Genomic DNA, 27,082 nt, shown 5'->3' with positions numbered 1-27,082 from the left:
GCGCGCAGCTCGCAATTCAGTAATTCACATTTGTAAGCTCAAAATGCGCTCATCATCGAAATGGTGCGCTGAGCGGTGGCAAAAAGCATCGCGTACGAAAATCTCATGCAAACCGAAAACTTTTCGCCAAATTGAAAAACTTACAATCCAAAGCTGAGCGCGGCGCTGTGGCGGCAAAGGCAAACGAAAGCAAAAGTTGGCCGACAGCAAACAGACAGTTTTGAGTGCGCAAACGCGACGGCCACAAAAACGCGCACACCGAATAGGCGAAACGGCGGCACAGCAAGCAAAATAAGCGAGAGTGAACGCGGCGGCGAAGACAAAACGTGAATGCGAAAGTAAAAGTAAAAGAAAAGTGCAAATGACGTGCACATCCGCAGTGCGGTGAAGGTGAAATTACTAACTAAAACAAGAGCAAAATAAATATTACAAGAAATGATGATAAAATTAAATATAGAAATAATAGAAATATAAAAAAAATAAAATGTAAAAATATTATAAATATAAATTAAAAATTATAAAAATAAAATATAATAAAAATAATAAGTTCAAAAAGATAACGTTTAAAACTATTTAAATAATAAATATTTTGTTTTCGAAGCGTGTCTTCTTGTAAAGTGGCTGCAAGCCTCTGGGCTACTCGTTGTACCAGCTGTCAAATTGCCCACTTAAGCCGGAATTGTTAGAGACCAATGACCAAAAAATTATATTACAGCATCGCGGTTGGTGGCCATCAAGGCAAGCGAGTGCGGCAAGCAAATATGCATGTGTGTAAAGTCGTAAAAGTTGTAAACCAGACGCATGCGCGTAGCCACATAACGCCTACAAGCATATATGCATTAGTGTAGGTCGATTTTTTTTCTATAAATTTTTTTTCTTTAAAATCGCTATGTGAGAAATGTTGTGTGGATCGTTCTGAATAACTTTGTCTAAGAGACTATGGGTCTCAAACGCCTAAAAACATATGTACATTAGAGCGGATCGATTTTTTCTATAAATTTTTTTATATAAAATTGTTATCCGAAAAATATTCTACGGATCATTCTGACCAACTTTGTTTAAGGTATTATGGATCTTAAACGCCTACAAACCTACATTAGAGCGGGTCGATTTTTTTCTATAATTTTTGTTTCTATGAAATCACTATGTGAGAACTTTTTTATGAACCATTCTGACCAACTTTGTTTGAGAGATTGTGGCTCTCAACGCGGTTTCGAACAAGCGATTTTTAGGCGAAGTTTAAAACCTTGGATAATCGGTTGTATGGGAGATGTGTGATATAGTTGTCCGATCTGGTCGATTTCGACAAATATTCAATAGAATATCGAAATGCGCCTACGTATTCAATTTCAATCAGATGTGTCAAAAACTGATGAACAAATTTTTTTAAACCTCAAAAAGTTTCGCCTAAAAATCGCTGGCTTGAAAATGGTTTTAGACACATAGTCTTTTTGACAAAGTTGCTCAAAATAAGCATATCTTCACCCGTTTACGCCACTTTTCGAAGACCCGGTGCAGAATTTCGATTGGAATATCGCTGAATATTGTCTTCGCGCTTTTGCGGCGTTGTTGGTTGATTGGCTTAAACCTTTGATTTGCCATACAACTAATGAAAATAATCTAGAGGCGTTAAATCTCTTGATCTTGGCGACCATTTGGCATAGTGGCCAAACTTTGCATGCAATGTTTCCATGTTTAAGCGTGAATCATGAAGCGACGCACTGTCTTATTGAAAATCGAGATCGTCCGTGTCAATTTCATCGCACTCCGGTGAAAAAAGTCGATCAATATCGTGCTATAACCCTCGCTATAGATGATCACGAGATTTCCTGTCTCACTTTGAAAGAAATAAGGTCCATGCCATTATACCAAAAACCGCATCAAATTGTCAATTTTTGTGGATTTAATTGGCTTTCCTGATTTGACTCACCACAACACCGACGATTTTGTTTGTTGACGAAGCCATTTAAAGAGAAATGGGTCTCATTTGAGTTGATTGTTTTTCGGATTTCCGGATTTTTCGGAGAACGTGAATTTGTGTAATAATCTTTGACAATTTCCAAGCGTTAAAGCAAAGTGAAACGTGACATGATGAAATCGCGAATCTTGCTAAACACACTGAAAAAAAATTGACACAAATTCATAAAAAAGCCGCTACGAGCAGTGAAAATCACGTTGTACCTATTGGTAGACGCTGTATAATAAAAGCTTACTAAAATTTGTGCATTAGTAATATTTAAACATTTTAACTGAAATAAAAAGATTATGTGAATTAAAATTGTTTATTTTCTAAAATAAAATAAGCTCCAGTAATAATGCGTTTCACGAGATTCCGGTCGTCGGGATGTACAGATGTTAACGCAATGCTGTTTTTCAAAAAAAATGAGTGATTTTTTTCATTATTTCACTTTTTTTAAACCCAGATGATCTTTCAAAATGGTTTTCACTGATCCTTCGAATATTCCAACAAATCCATTTAAATCTCTGACTGTTAGTTGTCGATTCCCAAGCGCCAATTTCTTCATTTTATTGACGTGTTGATCATCAGTTGACATCAACGCGTTCTTGACCCTCTTTGAAGAATGAATTTTATCAATCAAAAACACTTGCTTGCGAGAAACAATTATTCGACATTCCGAACGTTTCTGCACCAGAAATTTGATTGGAAATTTTTTGTTGAATAATTTCACTAATTATTATTTTGATACGACATTTGGGACGGAAGTCACTGACATTCATATTATTTTCAGTATTATATAATAATGGGTTGTCAAAAAAATCTTGCAGTATTTTTATTGAATTTTTTTTTACTGAAATCGAAATGAATTTTTGATGACTCTTGCCCAGTTCTTGACCGATGCTACGGCTGCTACTATGCCGGCCTCTTTCGACCAATTCAGCCATTTTATCGCAATTTTCGACGACAGGTCTTCCGGAGCGTGGCGCATCTTCGACCACCTCTACACCAGAACGAAAACGTTGAAACCATCGCTGTGCTGTGGAAATGGAAATTGTATCGGGTCCATAAACTGCACAAATTTTATTGGCGGCTTGAGATGCATTTTTACCTTTATCGTACTAGTACTGTAAAATATGCCGTATTTTCTCTTTATTTTGCTCCATGTTTGCGGCGCTATAAATCACGAACGACTTAAAAGAAACGACAATCAATCAAACACGTGTTAGCGCGTGAAATGAGCTTTCCAAAAAGGTATAGCATGACCCGATGCGACGAATAAAACTAGAACTACAGCGCCAACTAGCGAAAATACCGCAAGACTTTTTTGACAACCTATTATATATAATTTAGCAAACAATAAACAAGTATATATAATATAACAAAATTTCATCGTTTATTTCAGAAAAACCTATTCAATAGTTTTGTTCAAAGTATTACCCATCTGAAGCTGTAACATTTTCCCATCTTTCTGGCAAGTTGTTTATTCCATCGCCAAAGAACTGCAATGGCCGGGCGGCCAGGAATGATTTAAGCCAATTTTTGTTAGCCTATTCTATTGACTTCGAAATCTCTAGAGAGGAACAAATGGTAGTCAAATGGTGCAAGTTTTGGGCTATAAAGCCTGTGAAGCAAAACATTCTAGTCGTTGTTTTCCAAACAGTTTTCTAGTTGCAAATTACTAACGTTTATCCCAATCACTCGCTTCAATTTGATGTCTTGTTGCCGGTTGCGTTTTTCATTAATGATTTCACCCCATTTAAGAAGCTCATAATACAGCACGTTCTGCTGATTTAAACAAATAAAGAGCATTACTTTGGCGTCGTGGATATTCGACTGTTTGGTCTGGCTTCACATTTCACTTTTTGCATTTAGGATTCTCGTAATGGATACATTTTTTATCACCGGTCACAGTACGATGCAAAAATTACTTCTTTTTGTATAAGTCAAGCAGCATTTCTCTCATGTAAAATCGTTTTCCAACGTTTTATGGCTTCAACTCATGTGGCACCTGATTTGCTTGATTTTAAATGTATCTGGCTGCCTTTAAACATTTTGAAATGGATGCTTGAGTGACTCTCAAAAATTTTTGCAGCTCTTTTTGTATTTGGCAACAATCTTCATCTACCAGTTCCTCATCGCCCGACTTTTTTCGCCCGCCCAGAACGTTCGCTCCACATTTTACAGGTGTAAAATCAGTTAAGTGTACCTTAAAATAAATGAATAATAAATTTTCAAAAAATAACATATTATATAAATAATATTTTATCAAGGTATAAACTACGGCATTAAATTAGTTTAAATAATAAATGTACTAAAAAAGAAATAACAAGAATTAAAATATATAAAATTTTACATGGTTTTTTACACAAACACTGCATACGTTAAAAAGAAAGAAAACAATAAATTGCATAATTGAAAAAATTAAATAATATCAATAAAATCAACATCTCACTAAAGAATGGCTTACATTGATTGAGCTTGGTGTTTATTATCAAATTAAAATAGTTTATTTGATTGTTGCAGAATCTTTATTACTTGCAGCTGTTCTTTCTCTAACTCTTCGAACTATTAAAACAGAAACCAATTATTTATAGTGTAAAGGTGCATACTGAAATTAAATAGCTGACCACACTTCGCACTACCTTCAAATCGAGACGAATAATTTAAAATAAAAAAATATTAATTCTAAGTGGGCCATCTGACAAACCAATTACTAGTATTAAGAAAAAAAATAAATCATAGCAACAATTTCCATACTAACACACAACGATATTTGTGAGAATCAACGCCATAAAACCTCGAATTTATATAAAATGTGGTTGATTTGCCGCAAATACAACACCAACATTGTTGCCACATTACTGCTACACATTATTCTGCTACTCAGCTGTCATGCGGACTACGCCGGTTAGTATTAGCTAATTATAGTTAGCACATAAAATCGCAATTACACGCACACGCACCATTTATGTGTGTTTATAATTACATTTGGCATCAATTCCAAATAGAATTCCGACGAAAAGCACACTTTTCTGTTATTCTAAACGACTTGAGTCGAAAAACTGATAGGACATACATACATATATGCATAAGTAATTAAAAAAAGAAAATTAAAGAATATTAAAAACTTTTCAATTTGTTTTTTTTTTTTTTTTAATTATCTGTGTTTTATTGTATTAAACAAAATAATGCATTTATTTGAAAAAAAAAATTAATTCTAAATTTAAAAAAAGATATTTTCGGGTTTTTTTTTAATATCAAACAATATTATACAAATGAAAAATATTAAAAAAACGACAATCATTTCTTTCAATAAAATTTTTCGTTTTGAAAATAGAAAAAAAAAAATAAAATATTAAAAAAACAAAATTTCCTTTTGTAACAAATTAATTTTAAAATTTTTTTCAAAAAATTTTTTAATATTTTTAACGTGCATAATTTTGTGAAATGTTAAAGAAAACGAAAATAACGAAATAAAAAGTTATTCTTTATTTGTTTTTTTTTTAATATTTTTCAAATGGCATAATTTTTTTTAATAACAAAAAAAACGAAAATAACTTTTTTCAAAAAAATTTTTAATTCTTGTATCATAATGTGAAAAATATAAAAAATTATTTTTTTTTTCAAAAAATTTTTTAATCAAAATTTTAATATAATATAAAAAACGGAAATAACTTTTTCCAGCAAATTTTTAATTTTCTTTAAATATTTTTTAAATTGTTTTTTTAATTTTTTATATTTTTAACATTTATGTTACAAAAATTAAATGATTGTTTCAAAAAGGATTAAATTTTAGTTTTTTATACTAAAAAAAATATATTTTTTCAAAATTTAATTTTTTTTTTTAATATTATATAAACTCGAACACTTTTTTCAAACAAGTTTTTTTTAAAAAACGAAATTAACTATTTTCAAGCAATTTAAAAATTGTTTGAAGAAGTTGTTTTCGTTGTTTATATATTAAATTAAAATTTTGTTTAAAAAATTTGTTGAACTATATTTTTCACATTGCTTAATTTTTTTTAATTATAGTTTTAAAAATAGCAGTTTCAAAAAATTTTTTAATTTTTTCTTAATATTCATACACTCATAATTTTTATTTAATATTGAAAAAAGCGAAAACAATTAGTTTTCAAAAATATTTGTAATTTTTATATAAAATTTTATTTTAATGTGTGTTTTTTGAAAAAAAATACTCTTATCTTTTTCAAATATTTTTCACATTGCATAATTTTTTTTTTAATTTTTTATTGTTTTTTTTTTCGTAAAATTGTTTATTATTAGCAGTTCACCTTATATCTATTAGTTAATCATTTTATGTTTTTTGTTTCGCCTGGTAACCTTATTCCCCGTTATCGCGTCACTTCGCGCCGTATCTTTCTTCAACATCTTCAATCGCTTCTGCGCCAAAAAACTTTTACTTTCATGGCTATGTAATATTTATGTTTGCCCTTTCTTTTTTCCTCCTTTCAACTTTGTTTTCATACTCTTCGCAATTTATTTGTTTTTGTTAATACACCCATAATGTGTTCAATTTTGTTGTAGCGCTGTTTAACATTTCAATTAACAACAAATGTTTGCCTTAAATGACCGATTAACAGTTTGCTGGTTTATTGGCTCTGAGATTTGAGCATTCAAATGCCGAAGCTTATGTTATGAAGTGTAGGGAGGTACGGTACTTATGTATTCGATTTGTATATTCACGGTGATAAAACAATCACGATGTTATGTCAATTTGGATGGTCTTTCGTGTTAACTTGTTCACGTTTCTTTGGAAAATTTTAAATTAAAAAATTTTGCAATTTTTTTTTGATTTTTAGGAGAGAGAAGTTTTTGTGTTGAACTCTATTGTCTTTTCTAAAATATAAATATATTTTTTTTTTGTTTTGTCAACACCAAAAGAGGAAGAATATTCCACTTCTCCAAGACATTCTCTGATCATAACTTTATAATCCAGCAGAGCCTAAGGACTACTACTACTCTACTGCTAAGCAGTTTACTCGTCTTCGTATCACCTTGTCTGCTTGACCAAGCATGAACTTTTCGAGTACATTTTCGCCTTGCTCTTGAATTTCGGCCCCTCTTTTCTCAGTGTAAAGAAAGCGCGCTACTTTTTTCATCTCTTAATATTAACTATATTTTTGTTGTTAAATTGAATTGGAATTGACCACTATTGGCTACAATCCATGATTTAGTGCTTAATTTGTTTAAATCGCTTTCGTTTTTAATAATTTCAGTATATTTTCGCATCACACTGCCCTTACTCAGGTTGAGTCATCTGTTAATTGGGCACATTTCATTTTTTTCTTTCTCGGCTGCATGTAATGTGCCGAAATGCGAAAACAATGTAAAAGCAAACGGGGAAAAACATCGATTTCAACTTTCTTTTTAGCACCTGCCCAAAAGTTCAAGCAAACTATGTCAGCGTACTTATGTGCATGAGTGTATGTGTCAATACCAACAGTGCATACAAATTCCCATTAATAATGGAACACACTTGCTTATATATTAACATATATAAATATATTTGTATGCCTATATTTCCACAAACTGCAATGTCACTCTTTATGGCTCTAAAAATAGGACTTACATACATACATTGTGCGTATTTGCATATAAAGAAATAAATGTACTAGGGTGGGTCAAAAGAAAGGAATGTTTTTATCGCATGGTATACTTTCTTAGAGGTGTCTATTAACAAATTTCAGCAAAAAACATTTTTTTTTACCCACCCTAATGTTTATCATTTAAAATTGCAAACCAGTTAGTGTTGTAGTATATGAATTTTTCTTCTCATACTTCGAGATACTTTCTTAGAGCTGTCTAACAACCAAATTTTAAGAGTATCTAGCAAAAAATTTTTTTACACACCCTACTGTGTACCTACATACTTGTATACAATTCCTCACATATCTGCTAAAATTTTGGTCAAATTCGCACATATGTATGTATGTACCACTGTTTCATTGATTGTGCAACAAATTGAAAGTAGCACCACTAAAATTATTGCTCAAACACACCGGAATTCATACATACATATGCACTTTGAAGTACATAATAAGTAAAAAAAAAAAAGAAAAATAGTTTTGCAATTAACTCATTTAGTGTTCATATAAAGCAAATGGCTCACTTAAAACTGCAATAAACTTCTCATTTAGCCCATTTATTTGCACGAGTTGCCATATTTTTTAGTTTTATTATATCTTTAATGACTTCCTTAAACGAAAGAATCGAAAGAATACATTTTTACGTGTTAACGTAACGTAACCTTGAAATGTTAGATTTTACATAGTTGGCTGTTTATTCTGAGCTTTGAAGTTTGAACTGTAGTTTTGAAAATTGTTAGGTTTTATATACATATGTACATAAGTATGTTGCTTGTGAATGGAGTAAACTTTATTTTCCTTAACTAAATTTTTAATTCTTTCCAAGTCATGCTAAAAATACAAATAAATTAAAAGTCGACGCTATTTTTCAAGTTTTTCAACTATTAAGTTGTTTACTAAGTAATTTCGTTTCTTAATGTATTTTAAACATTTTATGAAATTATATATGCTACATTTTGATTAAATACCCTTCGTCATCTTTTGGACGAGAAATTGAACCCCCGTTTATAAAATTGTTGACCCATGCAGGCAAGAAAATGATCCTAGTGTTTTTGACGTCCTTATTTGAGGTGAAAGTTCGCCCATCTAAAAAATTTTGTAGTAATAGTCCGAAGGAGCCAAGTTGAAGAATATGGTGAGTGCGGTAGCCACACTCAAGCAGCAAAAGCTTTTGCCTGATCATCAAACTTGTATGAGGTCTTGCATTATCCTGGTGGAAGATTACATCTTTTCTATTGATCAATCCTGACCTCTTCTGTTTGAGCACATCACTCAACTTGTTCAGCTGATCTCAATACACTTCAGAATATATCGTGGTATTGTCGGGCAAAGGCTTAAAAAAGATAAACGATCGCTTTGAAACCACACCAAACAAATAACAAAACCTTTTCTTGGTGACTATCGGTCTTCGAAGTGGTTTGATTTGGTCAATGCTTTTTAGACCATGATCTCTTACCCTTTTCATTATCGTAAACAACCCAATTTTCATCGTCAGTAACATTGCGCTTCAAAACTAGATCACTTCTTTGAGTTTCAGAAGCAAAACACCCTCGTTAACGCAGCAACGATGTAAATTTCGTCCTCGTTCCAATTTCGGCAGGTCGAAACCCATTAAATTTTGCCACTTTTTGATTCTTTTTTCGACAGTAAGTCATTGCACGAACAATATCTTCCAGTGTGATTTTTTATGGTTTATGGTAATCCACGGAGAAGGATTTATGGTAAAACCAGCGGCATTGGAAACATTTTTTTTAAAAACTTTACAAACATAATATTAAATTTTAAAACAATTGGTACACTAGCTTTTTATATTAATTCCTCAAAATCGCCTTTTTAGGAAGAAGTGATAAAGATTACACTGCAAAATTACTACGTCAAACTCTCTTTATAGTTTGGCTAAAAAGTAAGAGTATTTATGGTATGAAAATTTTCAGTTTTCGAACAGCTTTGGTAGACCCAAGCATTTATATTTTGTATTTTTTCATAACCATTTTATATTGCATTTTAACTGATGTTATCATGGATGCGATTTCCTGAAATAAGTGAACAGATATTTCGATTAGAGAACATATTGTTTCCAATTGAAAAAAAAATATTAAAATCACGCTATTTTGTGTACAAAAAATATATCCATAAACATGAATCATGCTCTGTCAAAGACTTTGCACTTCGCTTTGCCCGGAATTTTCTAGAAGTCCTTGAAACACCATATTTTGGCGGCACATAACAGCTTAATAATCAATAAACACATTGCTACTGAATATATTTATTAATTGGGTTTACCAAAAGCAGGCTGCAAAAGCCACTAATTGAAAACTTTCTGGCGAACGAAGCGCAGAGAGTCCGCAAAGCCAACCAAACCAATCAGCTAAGCAATGACCAAACGAATTTTTACATTGTGCGTTTGTGACGACAAACGATGGAATTTCAGATAATAACAAAACGTGCGAATTTGTGCGCAGACGAAATTCAAAAACAAATAAAAACGTTGTAAAGTAAAAACTATAAAAATTTTAACGCAAGCCTATAAAAGGGCACAAATTGGCAATGACAAGCGGACTAACACGCGGATTGACCGATTGACAGACCGTTTATGAAGCTTCAGTGAATAGAGCGCGAGGCGGAATTTCGTGGTAATGTATTCGACAAAATGTGTTAGTAGGCAAAGCAAAAAGAGATGCAAATGGCAAACAAAAGAAACGAAACAAAAAATTAGCGGTTTTTTTATTTGTATTTACAAATGTAAGCAGCTTTATTTATGTTTTGGTGTTCCCGATCAATAGTGTTTTTAAAGCTTTTGAACTCATAATTCGTACGTATGTTTTTTTTTTTATTTGGACTCTTCGATTTTTTATTATTGCTTTAGCTTTTTTGCTTGATTTTTGTTTTTTCTTTTTGTTATTGTTTTTATTATTTTTTTAATTTTTGTTATTGTTTTTTTCTTTTTTGTTTTTTGTATAGTTATGAAGGACGGGGATATGTATAGAGTCGCATATTGAAAAGTTTGTGTCTTCAATCCACAGAAATCGTTGAAATACTTACATATCTAATATTCCAAATTATCGCAAGGTCAGCCAAATTATAATACAAAATTTACGTGACATACAAAATTTAATAAACGGTTCAACTAACTGCCTTGTTTAACCGATACAAGCATATTGGAATAATTTTGGCTTTAGACGAAGCCTTTATATTGTAGTGTTAGAGATTGTCTTGTATTTGACTCGATTGGAAAGCCCACAAATAGGAATTTTTACTTCTTGCCTTTGGCAAAAGCTCCCAATAACCTCTTAAAACATTTTCCAAAGAGGGAATGTGGTCTTAAGATCTAATGCCAATCTAATTGCAATTGCTTGTAATCCAAGTGAAGCTGTGGCAACCAGTAGGATTAGACTGAAACCGTTCTTTACTGTGGGCCCCCATACTTTACGTGAGGGCTATGGAAAGAGGAAAGATCCCATAGCAAACGCCTTTTACAACAAGTGTCTGGGTTTCGACGTTGGGGCGATTTCGCGGAGTGTTCGAAACAGAACGGTTCAACGAACGAGCTCCTAGAAACAAATTACGGTAGCTTGTAGGATTTTATACAGCACATTGCAGACTGCGGTGTCATCTTCTCAGATAAGGCCGCCATCCCACGGATCTGTGTCACTTCTGTGACTAAAAAGCAGATACATCTGAGCACATACTCCTGGAATGCCCCGAAGTTTCAAGAAGAAGTAGTCAGACTATTGGGCAGATTGAGAGAACACTTTACAACCTCGGTTAGGTTAGGTCGTAGGGTTGATACAAAAATCAATTGATCTCACTTGGACAGATATTTGTTCTTTGTGTTCCCATAAACTCATAAAAGTGGATAAGATCCTCTTACAGGGTTTGTCTGGAAAGTAATGGGACTGAATTTCTTCAGCTGCGACGGTACTTTGGAGCGTACGCGCACCGACTGGATTCGGTAAAGGATATTCCTAGCTAACGAAACTCGGTAAATCTGCCACAGAGACGTTTGATATAATCAAGCAGGCATACCCAGAAGTTTCTTTAGAAAGAAGTGGTGTGTTTTGGTGGCACCAGACTTTTTTGGAGGGTCGGGAGAAGAGGTCGCTGATGAAGACCGAGCTGGGAGACCTGCGACTTCGACAAACGCAGACAATAAGGAAATCGCTCTGGCAGCGCTGCATCGATACAGAAAGAGCCTATTTTTAAAGTTTTTAAAGAATTGTAACTATTGCTTCAATAAATTTTTTTTTATCGACTCAGTCCTCTAACTTTCCGGACAAACCGACGAAACGTTGTGAGTTTTCAACAAATTTTTAAGGTAATTAATATTAGTCCCAACCATATCGCTGGGTACTCCAAAGGTGTATCTAATTAATCTTAGTCTGACAAAAGCCGAGAAATTTCGGAGAAAGTGACAAGATGACTCCATTCCCGGATTTTTATCAGGCCAAGGACTATCAAATCTGCAGATTTCCTGCCACTACAATAATAACTTCAGGCCTGACGCAAGAACACAAGAAGATATCGGAAAACCGACTCGCTTTTGATTAGCTTATCGGCTTTGCAGTTTCAGGCAATTATATGGCAGGTCATCCATACAAGGGTATTGTCTAGGTTAAACGAGCTGTTGTAATAACAGGAAAGAGCATAATAGACCATAGGTCGCAGCGCATTCCTCAAATTTGAATTTAGTCTAATCTCAGAGAAACTTGAAAAAATATTTGACCTAATTGTATTGTCAATTTGTATAGAAAAATATTCAATATTCGTTAGCAAAATGCATCCCAGGGTTATAGATATAAATTAGCGTGTTTAATATTTCCTCAAGTCGATTTTTTTTGTGTAAACATCTCATAAAGTTTCAGTTTTTGCCATAAAAGAAGGATCCAAAGTAAACAAGCTAAATAATTTTACTTTTCCCATATATTTTACGTGCGAGTTTTTTATATTTTGCAAAAAATTTTTCCGAACTACAATAAAAGTTTTCCTTATAATTCGCTTATCTAAAATATTATTGTCGACTTTATCTGCTTATTAGTCTTGCACACTTTCGCTGTTCACTCCACTATACGCATAGCCTTAGTCGCCAAATTCGTGAAATGCGCATGTGTAACGCACCTTGTCAACACTAACGCGACTAATTAAAATATATTTTGTAGTCATTCACTTGGCATGAACTTCGGGGGGCATACCCTATTATATACATACATATGTATAAAAGCACCTATGTGCCTTCCAATTTACTTTTGTTTTTCCTACAATATTCGCTAGCTTGCTTAGGACGACCGTGTGCGCTTGTAACCAGAGTTGTATTATGGTTCAATTAATTTGTCTGCTATTTATATATTTTTTTCACTTTTCTGTTTTACTAACTTTATTTGGTGTAAATGAGTGTCAAGGTGGATCTAACACACAGGGACTATTATGCTGGTATACCATGAATGCACACTACAATTAAATTACCAACAAAGCATAAATAAAAATAAATACATATATACTTAAACATATGTACATAACTTGGTATGCGCATATTTGATTGATAATTGTGCTTCCAACTCTGCTTTGAAAACTCACTTTTTTCTGATGGCTTGTTACAGGCGCACGTTCACTTTTAATTGTCGTTGAACTCTTGCGCAATATTTTCTGTACAAATTGCTCGAGTTCAAGAACTTTTCATAATTTATACAGTCTTTGTATTTTCGTAATTTCATAAACGCTGTATTTAGTTTGACAACAATAAATAACTACACAGTTATTTTAGGAGAGGTTCAAGGCAGCGAATAAATTCCTTTACTTTGACTTTTTTAATCTTTGTTGTATTTTGGTTTGAATAATTCGCCGAAAAACTGGTAAATAATGACTTATTCGAAAACAAATTAAGTTCTGAAATTGTTGAAATTTATAAAATTGTTGTTGCCGCCCAATTTAAGCTGGTTCGTTCATGTTATTACATTTTAAAAGTAAATGTTATGTTTCGACGGCATCGAGCTTAAATACCCTTCACAACAGCACTTCTTATAGCATAAAGGGAGTAAAATGATCTTTATCTAGATTTTGATCAGTCAGTTTGAATGGCAGCCATATTCTATAATGGTTCGATATCGGAACGGCCAATGAACCGCTGTGTGTAAAATTTCAGATCGTTATCTTTAATACTGAGGAATTTTTCATGTTTATACAGACAGAAGCACAGAGGGACTGACATTAACTTTGGTTGGATTTAACGTGGGTACCTACCGTTGACGGCCTAACCCCATGGTGCTCAAGAGATCGGCGGTTCAAAACAAAGCTTTCATTAGTGAAAGCATTATTTGCTACTAATTGGTGAAGTAGAATGGACAATAAATTCCACCTTGGTCGGGTTCGAGGCCCTTTCAAAACCTCTGCCGTACTTTGAGTCCGGAAACCGGCCACAATGCGACTCCACATTCAATTGACACAAGGTTAGTTCCGTCCGCTTTTGAGTTTGCCCCAGGAACCACGTATATCCCCAAAGATCCAACGGTAATGAGTAGTTTCGAACAAACTCTAAGGGTTTACTGCTCCCCCTGTTACCAGCATTAAGTCTCTGGTCGGACCTTGTAGCCGAAGCAGCTTCCAGTTGCGTACGCAATCAACTCATGGCTGGTGACATTTTTAGAATGAACTGTCTTTTCATTAGTAGAAATCTCATTCAGAGTCTACATTCAGTTCAAACAAAATATTCAGCCTTCAGCTCCTTCAGGGAATGTTTTATCTCTTCAATTGACTGAAAACCGGTTCCACGGAACTGAAATTTCGGTTTGAGGAACAAGAAAAAATCACACAGAGGCAAATCTGGTGAATACTTTGGTTGAGCGATGGTATTCATTGTGTTTATGGCTTTAAATTCGGTCACAATCGTTGCTCGATGCGATGGTGTATTATCATCATGTGAAGTCCATGAATTGTTCTTCCACAATTCTGGGCGTTTTCAAAGGATGTTCTCACACAGTGACAAAAATTGAAATAGGGTTGCATGATTATAAATTGGTTAAATATATATTTTTTTAGTTGCTTTGAAATATGAAATTTCCACACGGACATTGCAATAAATTACAATTCAATAATCGGTCAGTCTCCCTACCAGAAAGTGATGATATCAAAGAGAGAAAGATTTTTACGTGCATCAGAGGGTTAAAAAAAATAACTTCGCCTAATCATTACCGTTTACTTTAAAATTTTTTTTGCATTTTTTTTTTTACATTTTGTTGTTGTTCTCTTTTTCGATTTTCCGCATTTTATCACCAACTGAAGCGTAGAAATCGAACCAACACTTGCGAGGCATATTAATAACTCCAAGCATAGCGCGTGTCCGGTTGCTTTGGTTTATTGAACCAAATATCCGAAATATGCCTTCACTTGCACTAATCGCTTGTACTCGTTGTACCAAATGAATTTCTTAATAAAATTGTTGTGGTTAGCAAGCGCTTGAACGCGGCTTTGTATGCCCAACAAATGCATGCCTGCATAAATGTGTGTTGATTGCATAGAAAAAATTGTGAAAACTGTGTTTTGTTGTTACAAAATATTTTTTTTATCGATTGGCTTAGCTTTAGCTGGTTTTAGTGGGCGTAAACTCACATAAATATTTATGAATGTGTTGTGGAAATACGAAAAAATCACGCTACTTGTAACATCCGCTTAAATTATTTTATGAAGGAAGGCAATTAACGGAACAGTTCCTCAATTTAAAAGTTTAATGAAATTCCTGTTTTCTTTTCCAGAAATAGTTACATACTAGTATGAGCAAAAAATTGTAAGACTATGTACTACTGATCTCAAATGCAATCGATTGTTTTTGAATTGAGTGATTTTGGAACCAGTCGTGTTTTCACTTTTTTTAGGCCGAAAATGGTTTTCCAGTAAGATCTCTGACTTTCAATCGTCGATTCTTTTGCTTCATTTCTTTTGTTGTTCGTCATTTTGATCATCAGTTGATGGCCGTTCTGGACGTGGTTCATCGTCAACGCGTTCTCAACTCTCTTTGAGTAATTTGTACCAACCGAAAATACTTGCTCGCGACAAACAATTCTCGCTTAAGGCCTTTTCCAACATTTTGAACATTTTGGCACCAGAAGTTTGATTCCGTTCACAAAATTTAATTGAACTTTTTTGTTGAATAATTCGCCGAAATCGCCGAATGCTCCTTATGTACTTCAGAAAGCCAATCATTTGATGGGACATTTGGCACAAATATCACTGACAGTCATACCAACCTAGGAAAAAAAATAGACAAATGGAAAAAATCTGGCTTTGGTACCATTTGTTGAGCTTCACCACGCTTGGACCATGATCTTTTTCGCACAATATTGTCGTATTTCATCCACTTTTCGTCTCCTGTTACCATTCGCTTCAGAAATGGTTTGATCTCATCTCATTTCAATCAAAGAGTCGCAGATGTTAATTCGGTCCATTAAATTTTTCACAGACATTTCATGTGGTACCCAAACATCGAGCTTCTTTTTGTAGACAGCTTATTTTAAATGGCTGAAGCCGCTTGATGATGAATGTTAAATTCCTTAGCCATGTCATGGCTGCTTAAGTGACGGTCCTGGTCAATCCTTTCCATAATTTCATCAACTATTTCAACGATAGATCGACTAGAGCGTGGTGCATCTTTCACATCGAAATTTCCAGAACGGAAGTGAGTGAACCATTTAAAATTTCATTCGTGGCTTGCGTAGCATTCTTACCTTTTTTATACCAATAGTTCGAAACACAGCGAATTTCTTCATTATTTTTACTAATTTTTGCATAATTTTTTTTAGTTAAATGATGCTTAAGATCTCACCTTTCCAACACTATATGGTATGACACAATGTGATTGGTAGCTTTGGAGATATACGACTGCAACGGCAACTGTTGACAAAATACGAAAAGACTTTTTCGACTATCATATATCTCTTTAATTCACGAAAGTATAAAATGTTCGGCTACATCTACACTCAGTACTTCCTTACTTATGAATATATGTATATCAAAAAATGGTTTGAGTGACTCTCAGCCAATTTGCGCTCAACTGCTTGAGCGAGTTTTCCTACTAATAAATTCCAAATAAAACCCAATGAAAACGTTTCTTAAAGCGCTTCTTGCAACTTGAATTCATAACTACAAAAAGCATTTCTTGCAACATGCAATTATGACTGCAAAAATGTGCGCAGGAAACTTAAAAACTCGGTCAGCTAATAATAACAATCGCCTAACTCGTTATATAAATAATTACATACAATCTTTTTCAAGCGAGTCACAATTGATTTCATATTAATAAGCCTCGAGTAATTGCAAGTATTTCACATCAAATTTCCTGCAAGTTGCGTTTATGAGCAAACTTTTTTTTAGTTGTTTTTCTTTTCACTTCATCGACTTTTTAGCCTTACAGTCCAGCCTTACGAGCAAGAAGGAAATCAATGTACGCTTGAGGTACTTTGTCATAATCGAACTGCAATCGAGTGAGACATGGAGTTAACAAATGCAATTAGTAGGTACAAACATGCGAACAGACAGACATACACATGTGACATATCGTCGTGACATAACAGTTCATAATTTGTGCGTTTGTATGTATTACGTCTGTCAGTTGAAATATGTTGCAAGAGTGGTTTTTTGAAAATCGCAACATGGAAATTGTTGCAATTTCAACGAATTGCGCAATATTTAATGAAATAGAAATGCACATGTCTGTGTGTGTGTGTGCATTTTCCCGCATTTTAAGCGCATAGGCAATTTTATGGTCGGTTGGGCAGTCAGAGATGACAAAGTTGCATCTTTATCTATTGCACAATGTGGCAGTTTTTAAAAAATCTATGTAAGAGTTGTGTGTTACATGAAATATCTTTCTTAAAAAAGTTTAAACAATCAATGTAAATTTATAAAAAAATTTATTTACAACCAACAGCGCTGAGTTTTGGAGACGCCGCAAACAAAACTCTCCAAGAGGCGCCTCAAAGAAGAAATGAGCTAGAAGTTATAAGCTTCAGTGCAAAACAGATGCGCCCTGAATTCTGAAAAAACTATTGGCAGAACTAAGCAGACTTTCTGCCTAATCTATCCTATTAAAATACAAGCTGACTTTGCCTCTCTCCCCTCTGAACCAAGCAGGCTTTCTGCCTGATGCCTCTACTACGTAAATGCAGGCTCTCTCTGCCGTTGCTATCACCAGCACAGTCAGATTTTAATCCGCCAAAGTTCAGTCAAAGTGGTTCAAAAACTTGTAGGGTTCACTATTGAATTGCCAAACTTTATCCCAAAGCGAGCGTATAGTTCTTCATACCTAGAACATTCTATATTAACTTTGGCACGAAGTTTGTAACACTCACAAGGAATATCGGAGACTCTATAAAATATATATAAATGAACAGCATGTCGAGCTAAGCTGAGTAAGCCACATCTGTCTGTCGGTATATACGCAAACCAGTGCCTTGGTTTTTGAGATATCGATCTGAAATTTAGCTTACGTCCACTTCTCTCCAAGAAGCTGCTCATTTGTCGGAGCCGCCGATCAGGCCACTATAGCATTTAGCTGCCATACAAACTGAATGATCTAAATCAAGTTCTTATGTGGAGAACCTTTGACGAAATATCTTCAGACGAGGTTAATTTCCAGTTAGGTTACGTAAATACCCAGAACTCCTACGGATGTATTAAAAAGGGCCGACATAACGTCTAGAGACTGCCACAAATTTATTGAAGCGGCTAATATCAACTCGAGGCAATTCGACGGGTTCGAAAAAAGTTGGACAACAGCGATGCTTCAATCTTAGTCTGGCGTCAGCTGGGCAGTGGAAAAGAAAGTGCTTAGATGTTTCCAACTCACCTTCCTCATTTCAACTTTGAAAGATTGCGTCGAAATTATTATCCTCTCCGCGTTGCACAGTGTTCTAACGTTCCTGCGACATGAGCCTTTTTCTTTCCAGTTTGAGCCAGAGGGCTTTCGCAACTCTACAAGAGCTGGTTACTGACCATTGCTGAGTTCGCGTGAAGCCATAGTTCCAGCCGCCAAATGAATAAAGACAGGGAACTCCTACTCGTTCTCATCTTCATGGATTTTGCGTCTGGGATACCGCACTTTGGAAAATTACATCTGCTGCTGTCTTGATAGCTGACACTTCTGCTTGAAATACGCTACAGTCCTCTGGCAGTCTAAAGCAAGAGTTGATAGAGAGCTCCCGACAGCAGACTTCTTCTCCTACCTTCCATGGAGCTTCGATCCATTCGTGAAAAAGCTCACCGATCCACTTCTTCAGCGATTCTACCGAAGGCATATGAACTAAGAAGATGCTGCTGTGAGTAGCAACGCTAAAATCTCTGAACAAATTGGACAGATCGGACCACTATGGCATGTAAATAGCTGTCACACAAACTGGCGGCTCAAAGTCAAGCTCTTGTATGGAAACTTTTTTCCTTGTGAAGGGTGCTATAAATACATATATTAATTATTGTTTAATTTATTTAAGTAAGTAAAAATTTATCTACGACTTCGAAGTTATGAGTGTCAATAGTGAACAGTGTGATGACGGGGATACCAAGTTAAGACATAGAGGCAACCAGGTAGTTCCTTTCATACTGTTGAAGGCGACTTTAAAATCGACGAAGAGGTGGTGTGTGCCGATCTTTCTTTCGCAGGTCTTTTCCAAGATTTGGCTAGTCGATTGTAGATTTTCGAGGTCTAAAACCATACAGATAAGGTCAAATCAGTTTGTTGACGGTAGGAATCAGTCTTTCACACAGTGCGCTCCATAGATCCTGTTTGTAATGTTGAGAAGGCTTATCTCACGGTAGTTGGTGTAGATTATGGGATCTCCCTTTTTTAATGATATATACTATCGAAATATGAAAAACAACGGTATATTGAATTTCACACGAGGTATGCCGCTTATGTGTTTATTTCTCCTACCAGGAAATGCCAACTATGAAATAACAACGAATTCCTAGTTGCAAAATTGCAACGCTGAACTAAATCTGTGGGTCACTATTACTGTTATGTAACTGTTATATTACATTTCAACATTAGTGATTTACCAAAAACCGAAAATGCGCTCGGAAGACAAGATCGCTTACATACCTACATGAATTCTTAAATTGTGCACACATGTAGATATGTATATTTATATATACAAATGTACATATATGGTGCTTAATATATGCACTTTTGGTTTCAAAGCAAATGCGAATGCAATAAAAAGTGTTGTAAAAGTAAATGAGCGAAAAAATGCGAAAGAAATGGTAATGAAATTGGCAAAAGTAAATAGTAGTGAACAAAAACAAAGACAAAGGAGACAAGCAAAACCTGACAGCGGCTGAAAAAATATAAAAAAAAAACTTACGACAACAGCATTGACTTTCGTTGGATGCAAATAAATCACACACACATATTTGCATGCAAATACATATACACACAATATATGTGTAAAAAACACACAAAAATATTATATATGAAAATCAGACAATTTGTGCACGGCGCATATGTAACAACAGTAGCAGACACTTACACACCTACAAATGCCACTTAACCACTCAAGCTGTCACCACACACACACACAAACTACATGCATACATACAAACATAAATGCATTGAACTGTTGAAGACGCCAGCAGGTACCGGTTACTTAAACTGCAACACCAACAATTCGAGTATAGCAAACCAAAAGCCAAACAACATAATCAAAACAAAAATAAAACGTAATACAAAATATAGAAAAAAAACACAAGAGTTGCAGCGCAAAATGAGCCAACAAACGTTTCATTCGCGTGCGCCGCGTCGGATCAGCCGGCTTCTTGCAACATCGCATCGTTACCGCAGAGTGTAGCCGAGCAGAAATGCCAGTTACGAGCGAAACGCAACGTTGTAATACCAACAACAACAGCACCATTGGTAGGTGGAAGCATTGCGGAGCGGCAGTAACCACGAAAGCCGTTAGTTGGTAACTGTATGAGACACGAAATATTGTTGTTGCCAGTATTTTGTGCTTTTGCGTTTGTTTTTGTGTGTGTGTGCGTGCAATTGCAGCCGTTTTTGGCTGCTGTGCTAATTTTTGCTGCTCACTCACGTGGAATTTCAACGTCTCGCCGGCTGGTGGACAGTGGGGCGAGATTCCAAAACAAAGTTTGAATAAATTTTTAAATAGTGTTCGATGCTTTGTCCTTAAAAAGGGGTCACTTATCCTAGACTTTTGTTTCCTTTTCATTGATAGTGTTTTTTACGTGGCGAGTCCCAACCCGGCGCACAACCCAGGGTAGGGGATGTTTCGCCTTCTCACTTTAGCTCGCCTTCAAACTGATGTTTTTGGCTACCCAGAGGATACTTGGTCTAAGACCGGAAGTCGTGAGCTCCTTGAGCCATATATAAAAGAGTCGTTTCTAGCCACTTCCAAGTGAATGGCGGCCAGAGAACTTTTTTCACTTGCGTGGATTTCTTTACATGACTCTATCCTCCTCACTCATTATTCCCATTCTGCTATATGATCCAGATGCATGGACGATGACAACATATGATGAGTCGATATTACGAGTTTACGAGTTTTCAAGAGCATCCGATGGAACGATGAGCTGTATGAAATATACATAGTAATTGACATAATTCAGCGAATTAAGAGACAGCGGCTACGCTGAATAGGTCATGTTGTCGCCTTCTTTGAAAAACATGTGGTCTACCTTTAATCGACTCACTCTACCAAAAAGGCATCGGTTGCCCTGCACAGCTGCAGAGCATCCATTGGCAATTGATTCCCCACCGCAAGCTCTAGGACCCCACAGTCAAGCCCATTATGTTCTATGGGATCTTTGTGTAGTGGAGGGCCGTAGAAGAGACCACACTTTCAAGGAATGTGGAGAGCGTTCAACGTACAGCGCTCATCAGCATGTGTGGTGCTCTAAGGTCCACTCCAATCATGACACTTATTGCCATTTTGCTTATATTGCCCATAGATATCGACGGAAGGTGCTTGGTAGAAAAAATTGCTATCGAATCTGCGTTTCTAAATGAAAATATGTCTGGACTAACTAATTTTTAAACTTTATATCTTTGTTTTGTATCATGGTGGGTAGAAGCCGTTGAAGAAGAGAGGAAATGATTTTGTTTACTACGGATAAGTGAAAGCTTGAGGAGAATGTTGGTGGAGGGGTATATTATCAGAATGTCTCTTCAACTTCAGTTTCAGACTTCCTGACTATTGCAATCCTTTTCTAGCCTTGAGCTCACTAAAAGTGCGTACCAGGCCGTAGCGGAATCACAGTAAACGGTAAACTGATTAATCGGTCAGAAAATGTACCCTAGCTCCGCTCTCAATAGAATGGGAACGGGTCGGTGCTTAAAAGCTGGGCTTCGCGGCAACTTGGACAGTGCCACGCTACCATGTGTCAATTAGCGCAGAGATCAAGTCAGTTCTTTCCTTCAATAAGGCTAGCCTCTCCTTAGTTCTGGGGGTCCTAACAGGCCATTGCTCCTTCGGCGTTCAGGCCATAAGGTTGAAATCTTACTAGAACGCAAACTGCAGAAGCTGTATGGAAGAAGACGAGGTGAAAACATCTCAGCACTTTCTTCTTGATTGTCCCACCACATATTCTACCGAATTGCTAGGAATAGAAATTAAATGATTTTTATCGGCCCCAAGGCATTTTGCTGACTAATAAGTTCGAATTACTGGAGTTCTATTTTTTTGGCTTCATAAAGGACTGCATTTCGTAGTCCATTTAATGTCTTTGGACAAGCCATCAAACCAAACCTAACCTTACATTCATTCCACTTAACCAATTTATGCAAATAGCCCACGGTGCAACTCTCAAATGCAACACATTGCTACCGTTGGTGGCTGTAGGTGGCGGATAACTATTTAATGGTGACCGCCAGTTTGGCTTAGTGAGTTGTCTATGGCAATTTTTCGGCTGTCCGCATGTAATACACCCATACAAACATACATACAGTTATGCATACATATCTATGTACATAAATATTTATTTACCTGTATGAGCATGCATGTTGTTGTCATTACTTTTCAATTGCCCATTAAGCACGCTCATCACGTTGTTGTTGTTCGCTAGTGTTGCCATGAGCTTCAGTTTGCATTTATTGTAGCGTTGCTTTGTTTAATGGCTTTTTATGACTTTTTGTTTTTGGTATTCTTATATAAGCCTCATACATGCAGCATATGTACATATGTATGTATGCGGGCCGTTGGTCACTGTCAACTTCACCAATGGCGATGACTGTGTTGCTCGTTGGACTGTGAATTGCATTTTCATTAGTTCATTTATTTTTACTTTTTTGCTATTTGTCAACTTTTTGTTTAAGGAAGCGTTGCATTTCTATGTGATTAGATAACCTGCGCAGAGTTCAAGTTGCTCGACCTGCGCAAAAAAAAAGTTAGATGTCGGTGATTAATATGTTGTTTGAGGCACAATGAGGTGAAGATGATGATGTAATTTGTTACTATATGTTGTTGGTGTTGTTTGTATTACGATTTACATTAGCGCTTCTCAGCACTGACACTTGTAATATTTTTATGGAAATTGGTTTGATAAAATGTAGTGCCTATGAAGTCAATGCGGTTGATGCCAAGGCCCTAGACTACTTTTTTGAAACAATGGGCACTTATGAGCCGACAGACATTCACTAAATTTAGACTGCTCATGGTTTTGACCTTAGAATGCCGTTATCGTAAAGTTGATCTTGTCACATACTGCTTTTCTACTTGTCAAATTCCGATGGCTTCCATGATTAAGTCGAGAATATAAATATAAAAATATAACAAAACTTGCAGAAAAAACGTATTCAGATAAACTCCAAATATTTCAGGGTTCCTGAAATCTTTAATTATTAAAAAAAACCATTACTGATCCTCGTAAGTAAGTTCTTTTTAATGGCTTAGGTGCTGACTTATAGTCTAAGTCTTATTAAATTGTCTTTTAAATGAAGTGATGTTCACGCAAGAAAAGATTTGCTATATCTTCGAAAAATCTTGCGTTCGGATTCATCCTTGAATCCTTGGTAGAAAGTAGTATTGAACCAAATTGTTAGAATTTAAAGTACCTTTTTGCCGTTATCTATCTTACCTTGGTATATAGAGATATGGAATTGGCTTAAAATGAAACAGATTTGAGGTTACAATAACTTTCAAAGGTATAACTCCCCACCAATAGGTTGCTCTGTAGCTTTTGAGCTGTGGAATTGACACAATATCTGGGTATATTGGGTTCTCCAGCTCCAGGTGTTATGCTTTCTCTGTCATTTAGCAGGCTGGAAAAGTGTTTCCTCCATAATTTTAATATGCATCAGTCGCCAGATCACCTCTGGGGGTGTACAATGGCTTACGGTCGAAAAATAACCAAAAATTTACAAAATGTTTAAAAAAACGTGGAAGATTATTAAATTCAAATTATGTTTTTGATGTATTTTGCTGTTTGACCAAATCAAAAACTCGGGAGGTCATTTTATGATGAACTATATACAGAATATTCTCGAAAAATTTTCAGTTATCTGATCATATGTCTATGAGTAATCACTCAGCAAACTTGAAAAATGCAGTTTTCAGAAAAAGGGGTTTCAAAATAAAATAATGAAGCTGATTAAGATGAACGGCTACTCTTTTTCAAGTTGCAACTTCTCAAAAATTATTTTAGTATCGAAATCCAAACAAAAAAATCGAAGTCTCTCTCTGAGTGTGCTTCCTACTACGAAAACATTCAAGCTCTTTCCATTCGTTAAAGTCAGCTGTAAAAAACAGACCTCTCTCTCTCTTTATTTAACCGCCTTATCCTAAGCTATAAAACTCTCGACATTCTATACATTATTTAAGAATGAGCATTTCTCTATGTTTAAGGCTCTAAAATGGTGCATGTATTTTCTAAAAACGAATAGCCAAGACACACACCTTTATTCAAAAAAGTTAAGCTAAATCTCTAATCAATCAAGCAAAAAAATCGTAAATATTAAACTTGTCGCAGCGCAATTCCACTTTCGAATAAACGAAGGCAGCGCTTCCGCATATTGAACTGAATAAACAACGGTAAATTTCGGTCAAAAGTAACCGGTTTAACAATGACAAAGCTTACAGCACTAACACTTGACTCGCATTAATTTGCTGTGGCATGCTGCGAGTGGCATGTTGCATGCATTATCGGCTCGTTGCAATGCCGTTTGGCAAGTGTGAATCCACTACTTCCGCCAAATTTTCTTCAAGGCAACGGCAACAATAACAAAAGTAACTGCATAAATTGTTGTTTGGGAATTTGGCGCCACACGAATCAAACGAGTTAACGGCTTATGAAGACACGCAATTAATTGTTATGATTTGCAAATGCAACAAATGTAATTCAATACACGCACAAATTAACACAAAGAAAACATATTTTTTTACGATTTGAAGATAAAAAGGTTTTCCATTTATTTGCGTAACATGTGAAAGTGTTCAGATAACGGAAAAGTGTGCAATTTTCTCAAATAATAACTCATATTTTCACAAAACACACACACACCATCATCATCATCACCATCGATTTCATACCAACCACATACGAGTACAAAGCATTAAACCCGTTTGGCTTCATCTTTGCAGTCGCACAACGTAAGAACGACACGAATCAAGTGTACGTGACCGATTCGTGCCTGGAGAAGCCATATCGTTGCCCACATCCGAAGATACAATTCTACCTCTACACACGACGCACACAGCAGAATCCCGAATTCATCGATGTGCTGGACGACAATGCGCTCTACTACACGCACTTCAATCCGCGGCATCCCACCAAAATCATCATACATGGCTTTGGCGGCGGACGCAATAATAGTCCCAGTCCGGATCTGCGCGAGGCCTACTTTACCGTCGGCGATTACAATATCATTATTGTAGATTATGCCGAAGCGGTGAAGGAGCCGTGTCTCAGCCAAATGGAATGGGCGCCACGTTTTGGCAGCTTGTGCATCTCACAGTTGGTCAAGTATTTGGCGCGTCATCCGCGTGGCGTGCGGCCTGATGATCTACACTTTATCGGTTATAGCGTGGGCGCACATATAGCCGGACTCATTGCAAACTATCTGAAGCCGAACGAAGGTAAGTTGGGTCGCATTACCGCCTTGGATCCGACCATTTTCTTTTACGCGGGCACGAACAACTCACGCGACTTGGACTCGAGCGATGCGCATTTTGTCGATGTGCTGCATACTGGCGCCGGCATTTTGGGTCAGTGGCATTCGAGTGGTCATGCGGACTTTTATGTGAACGGCGGCACGCGTCAGCCGGCGTGTGTGGGTTCAGCGACGCTCTTTCGTAGGTTTCAGTGCTTTTTTCTTGTTTGGAGCTTATTATTATTTATTTGTCGATTTGTTTTTTGATTTTGTGCAGAAACCTTAGCCTGCGATCATACGAAGGTGACACCGTACTTCATCGAATCCATAACCTCGACGCGTGGTTTCTATGCGGGTCCTTGTCCGAATCTCTTCACCTATCTGATAGGTTGGTGTGAGCCCAAGGATTCGGATTATGTGCTGATGGGCGAACATGTCTCGCATGAGTAAGTAAAAAGTAGTCGAAAAAAAGAAGGTTGGTTGTGATCATTTTAAATTGCACGCTGAGAAAAAATCAGAAGGGAAAAGTTTTTGGAAAGCTGTACAGTGTAATATGTCGAGTTTGAGGTGGAACGAAGTTTTTCGTCAGATTTTGTGAAAGGTTTCCCTTAACATTGCTTCCTTAATTCTATTTGAACTCACACCAACTTTGTTAATAGTCTTTGAAAATGTCTGTCTCTTCATGTTTTCTAAATATGTCTCCAAGCAATAAGTAGATGGTCGCACCAGGTAAAGTATATCCTCCAAATTCGATCGAGTGATCCGTGAATAGTTTACAGCCTCTCGAAGTCTCGAGTTTTACACTTACTTGAGAGATCTTCGAAGTAAATTTTGAATATAAGTTTTTAAACCATTTTTACTCGTTCTTATAATATTTGACGGAATTACTCTATTATAAAAACAAGCAATCTCAAGTTCTTATTTCCACCCTATTCGCTTTGCAGATGGGATACTTTTACCCCGAAATCACAGTACAGAAAGTTCCCTATCAATATCATACGACATTAATAGCCTAGCTTTGCATAAAGCAACCCCCTTTCGGTTCATCTATCTAACATAACTTCCTGCCGATGTCAATACCGAGATAGTCATTCCGTTTCGTGTCAGTAAAACCTTGAGTCTAGCTCAAAACCCCCATCTGCTTTTCAGTATGATTCAGTTAGTGCAACCAGTGAAATAATATGCTATAAGGTTTACGCAGTCACCACAGTTGATTCTATATTTCCAATACTTTTGCAGAGCTCGAGGAAATTACTACGTGACCACAAATGCCAAACCACCCTATGCGCGTGGCTTTCCGGGAAAAGGACGCTCCGCAAACAATGGCGAGTATCAAGGCGTGCGCAGATAATCCCAACTACCTAGAATCATACACATATATGTATATATAAAATATGATAAATCATTTAGTTAGAATTTATAACTTCCTTGTATAAAAGT

At 35.9% G+C, this 27,082-nt stretch overlaps 1 protein-coding gene across 1 annotated transcript; it reads left to right on the top strand.

The window, feature by feature from the left end:
- Positions 1-321: 321 nt before the first annotated feature.
- Positions 322-27,082, top strand: LOC120769698 (phospholipase A1 member A). Its single transcript, XM_040096825.1, has 5 exons — positions 322-390; positions 4,502-4,867; positions 25,134-25,844; positions 25,920-26,088; positions 26,882-27,082. Exons 2-5 carry the CDS (start codon positions 4,774-4,776, stop codon positions 26,991-26,993), a joined length of 1,086 nt encoding a protein of 361 aa, XP_039952759.1. The 5' UTR covers positions 322-390; positions 4,502-4,773; the 3' UTR covers positions 26,994-27,082.

Source organism: Bactrocera tryoni, chromosome 2 (genome assembly GCF_016617805.1).
Source record: "Bactrocera tryoni isolate S06 chromosome 2, CSIRO_BtryS06_freeze2, whole genome shotgun sequence".
In the NCBI taxonomy this organism is placed as follows: Eukaryota; Metazoa; Arthropoda; class Insecta; order Diptera; family Tephritidae; genus Bactrocera; species Bactrocera tryoni.
Note: the sequence above shows the minus strand (reverse complement) of the source record. Positions and strands in the feature narration are given on the sequence as shown.

What these genes read in the sequence shown, in the direction of transcription:
- LOC120769698 (XM_040096825.1), top strand. Translation starts at nt 4,774, where the DNA reads ATGTGGTTGATTTGCCGCAAATACAACACCAACATTGTTGCCACATTA. An exon ending in GGGTTCAGCGACGCTCTTTC is followed by an intron (nt 25,845 to 25,919) that starts GTAGGTTTCAGT and finishes GATTTTGTGCAG; the next exon opens with AAACCTTAGCCTGCGATCAT. An exon ending in GGCGAACATGTCTCGCATGA is followed by an intron (nt 26,089 to 26,881) that starts GTAAGTAAAAAG and finishes ATACTTTTGCAG; the next exon opens with AGCTCGAGGAAATTACTACG.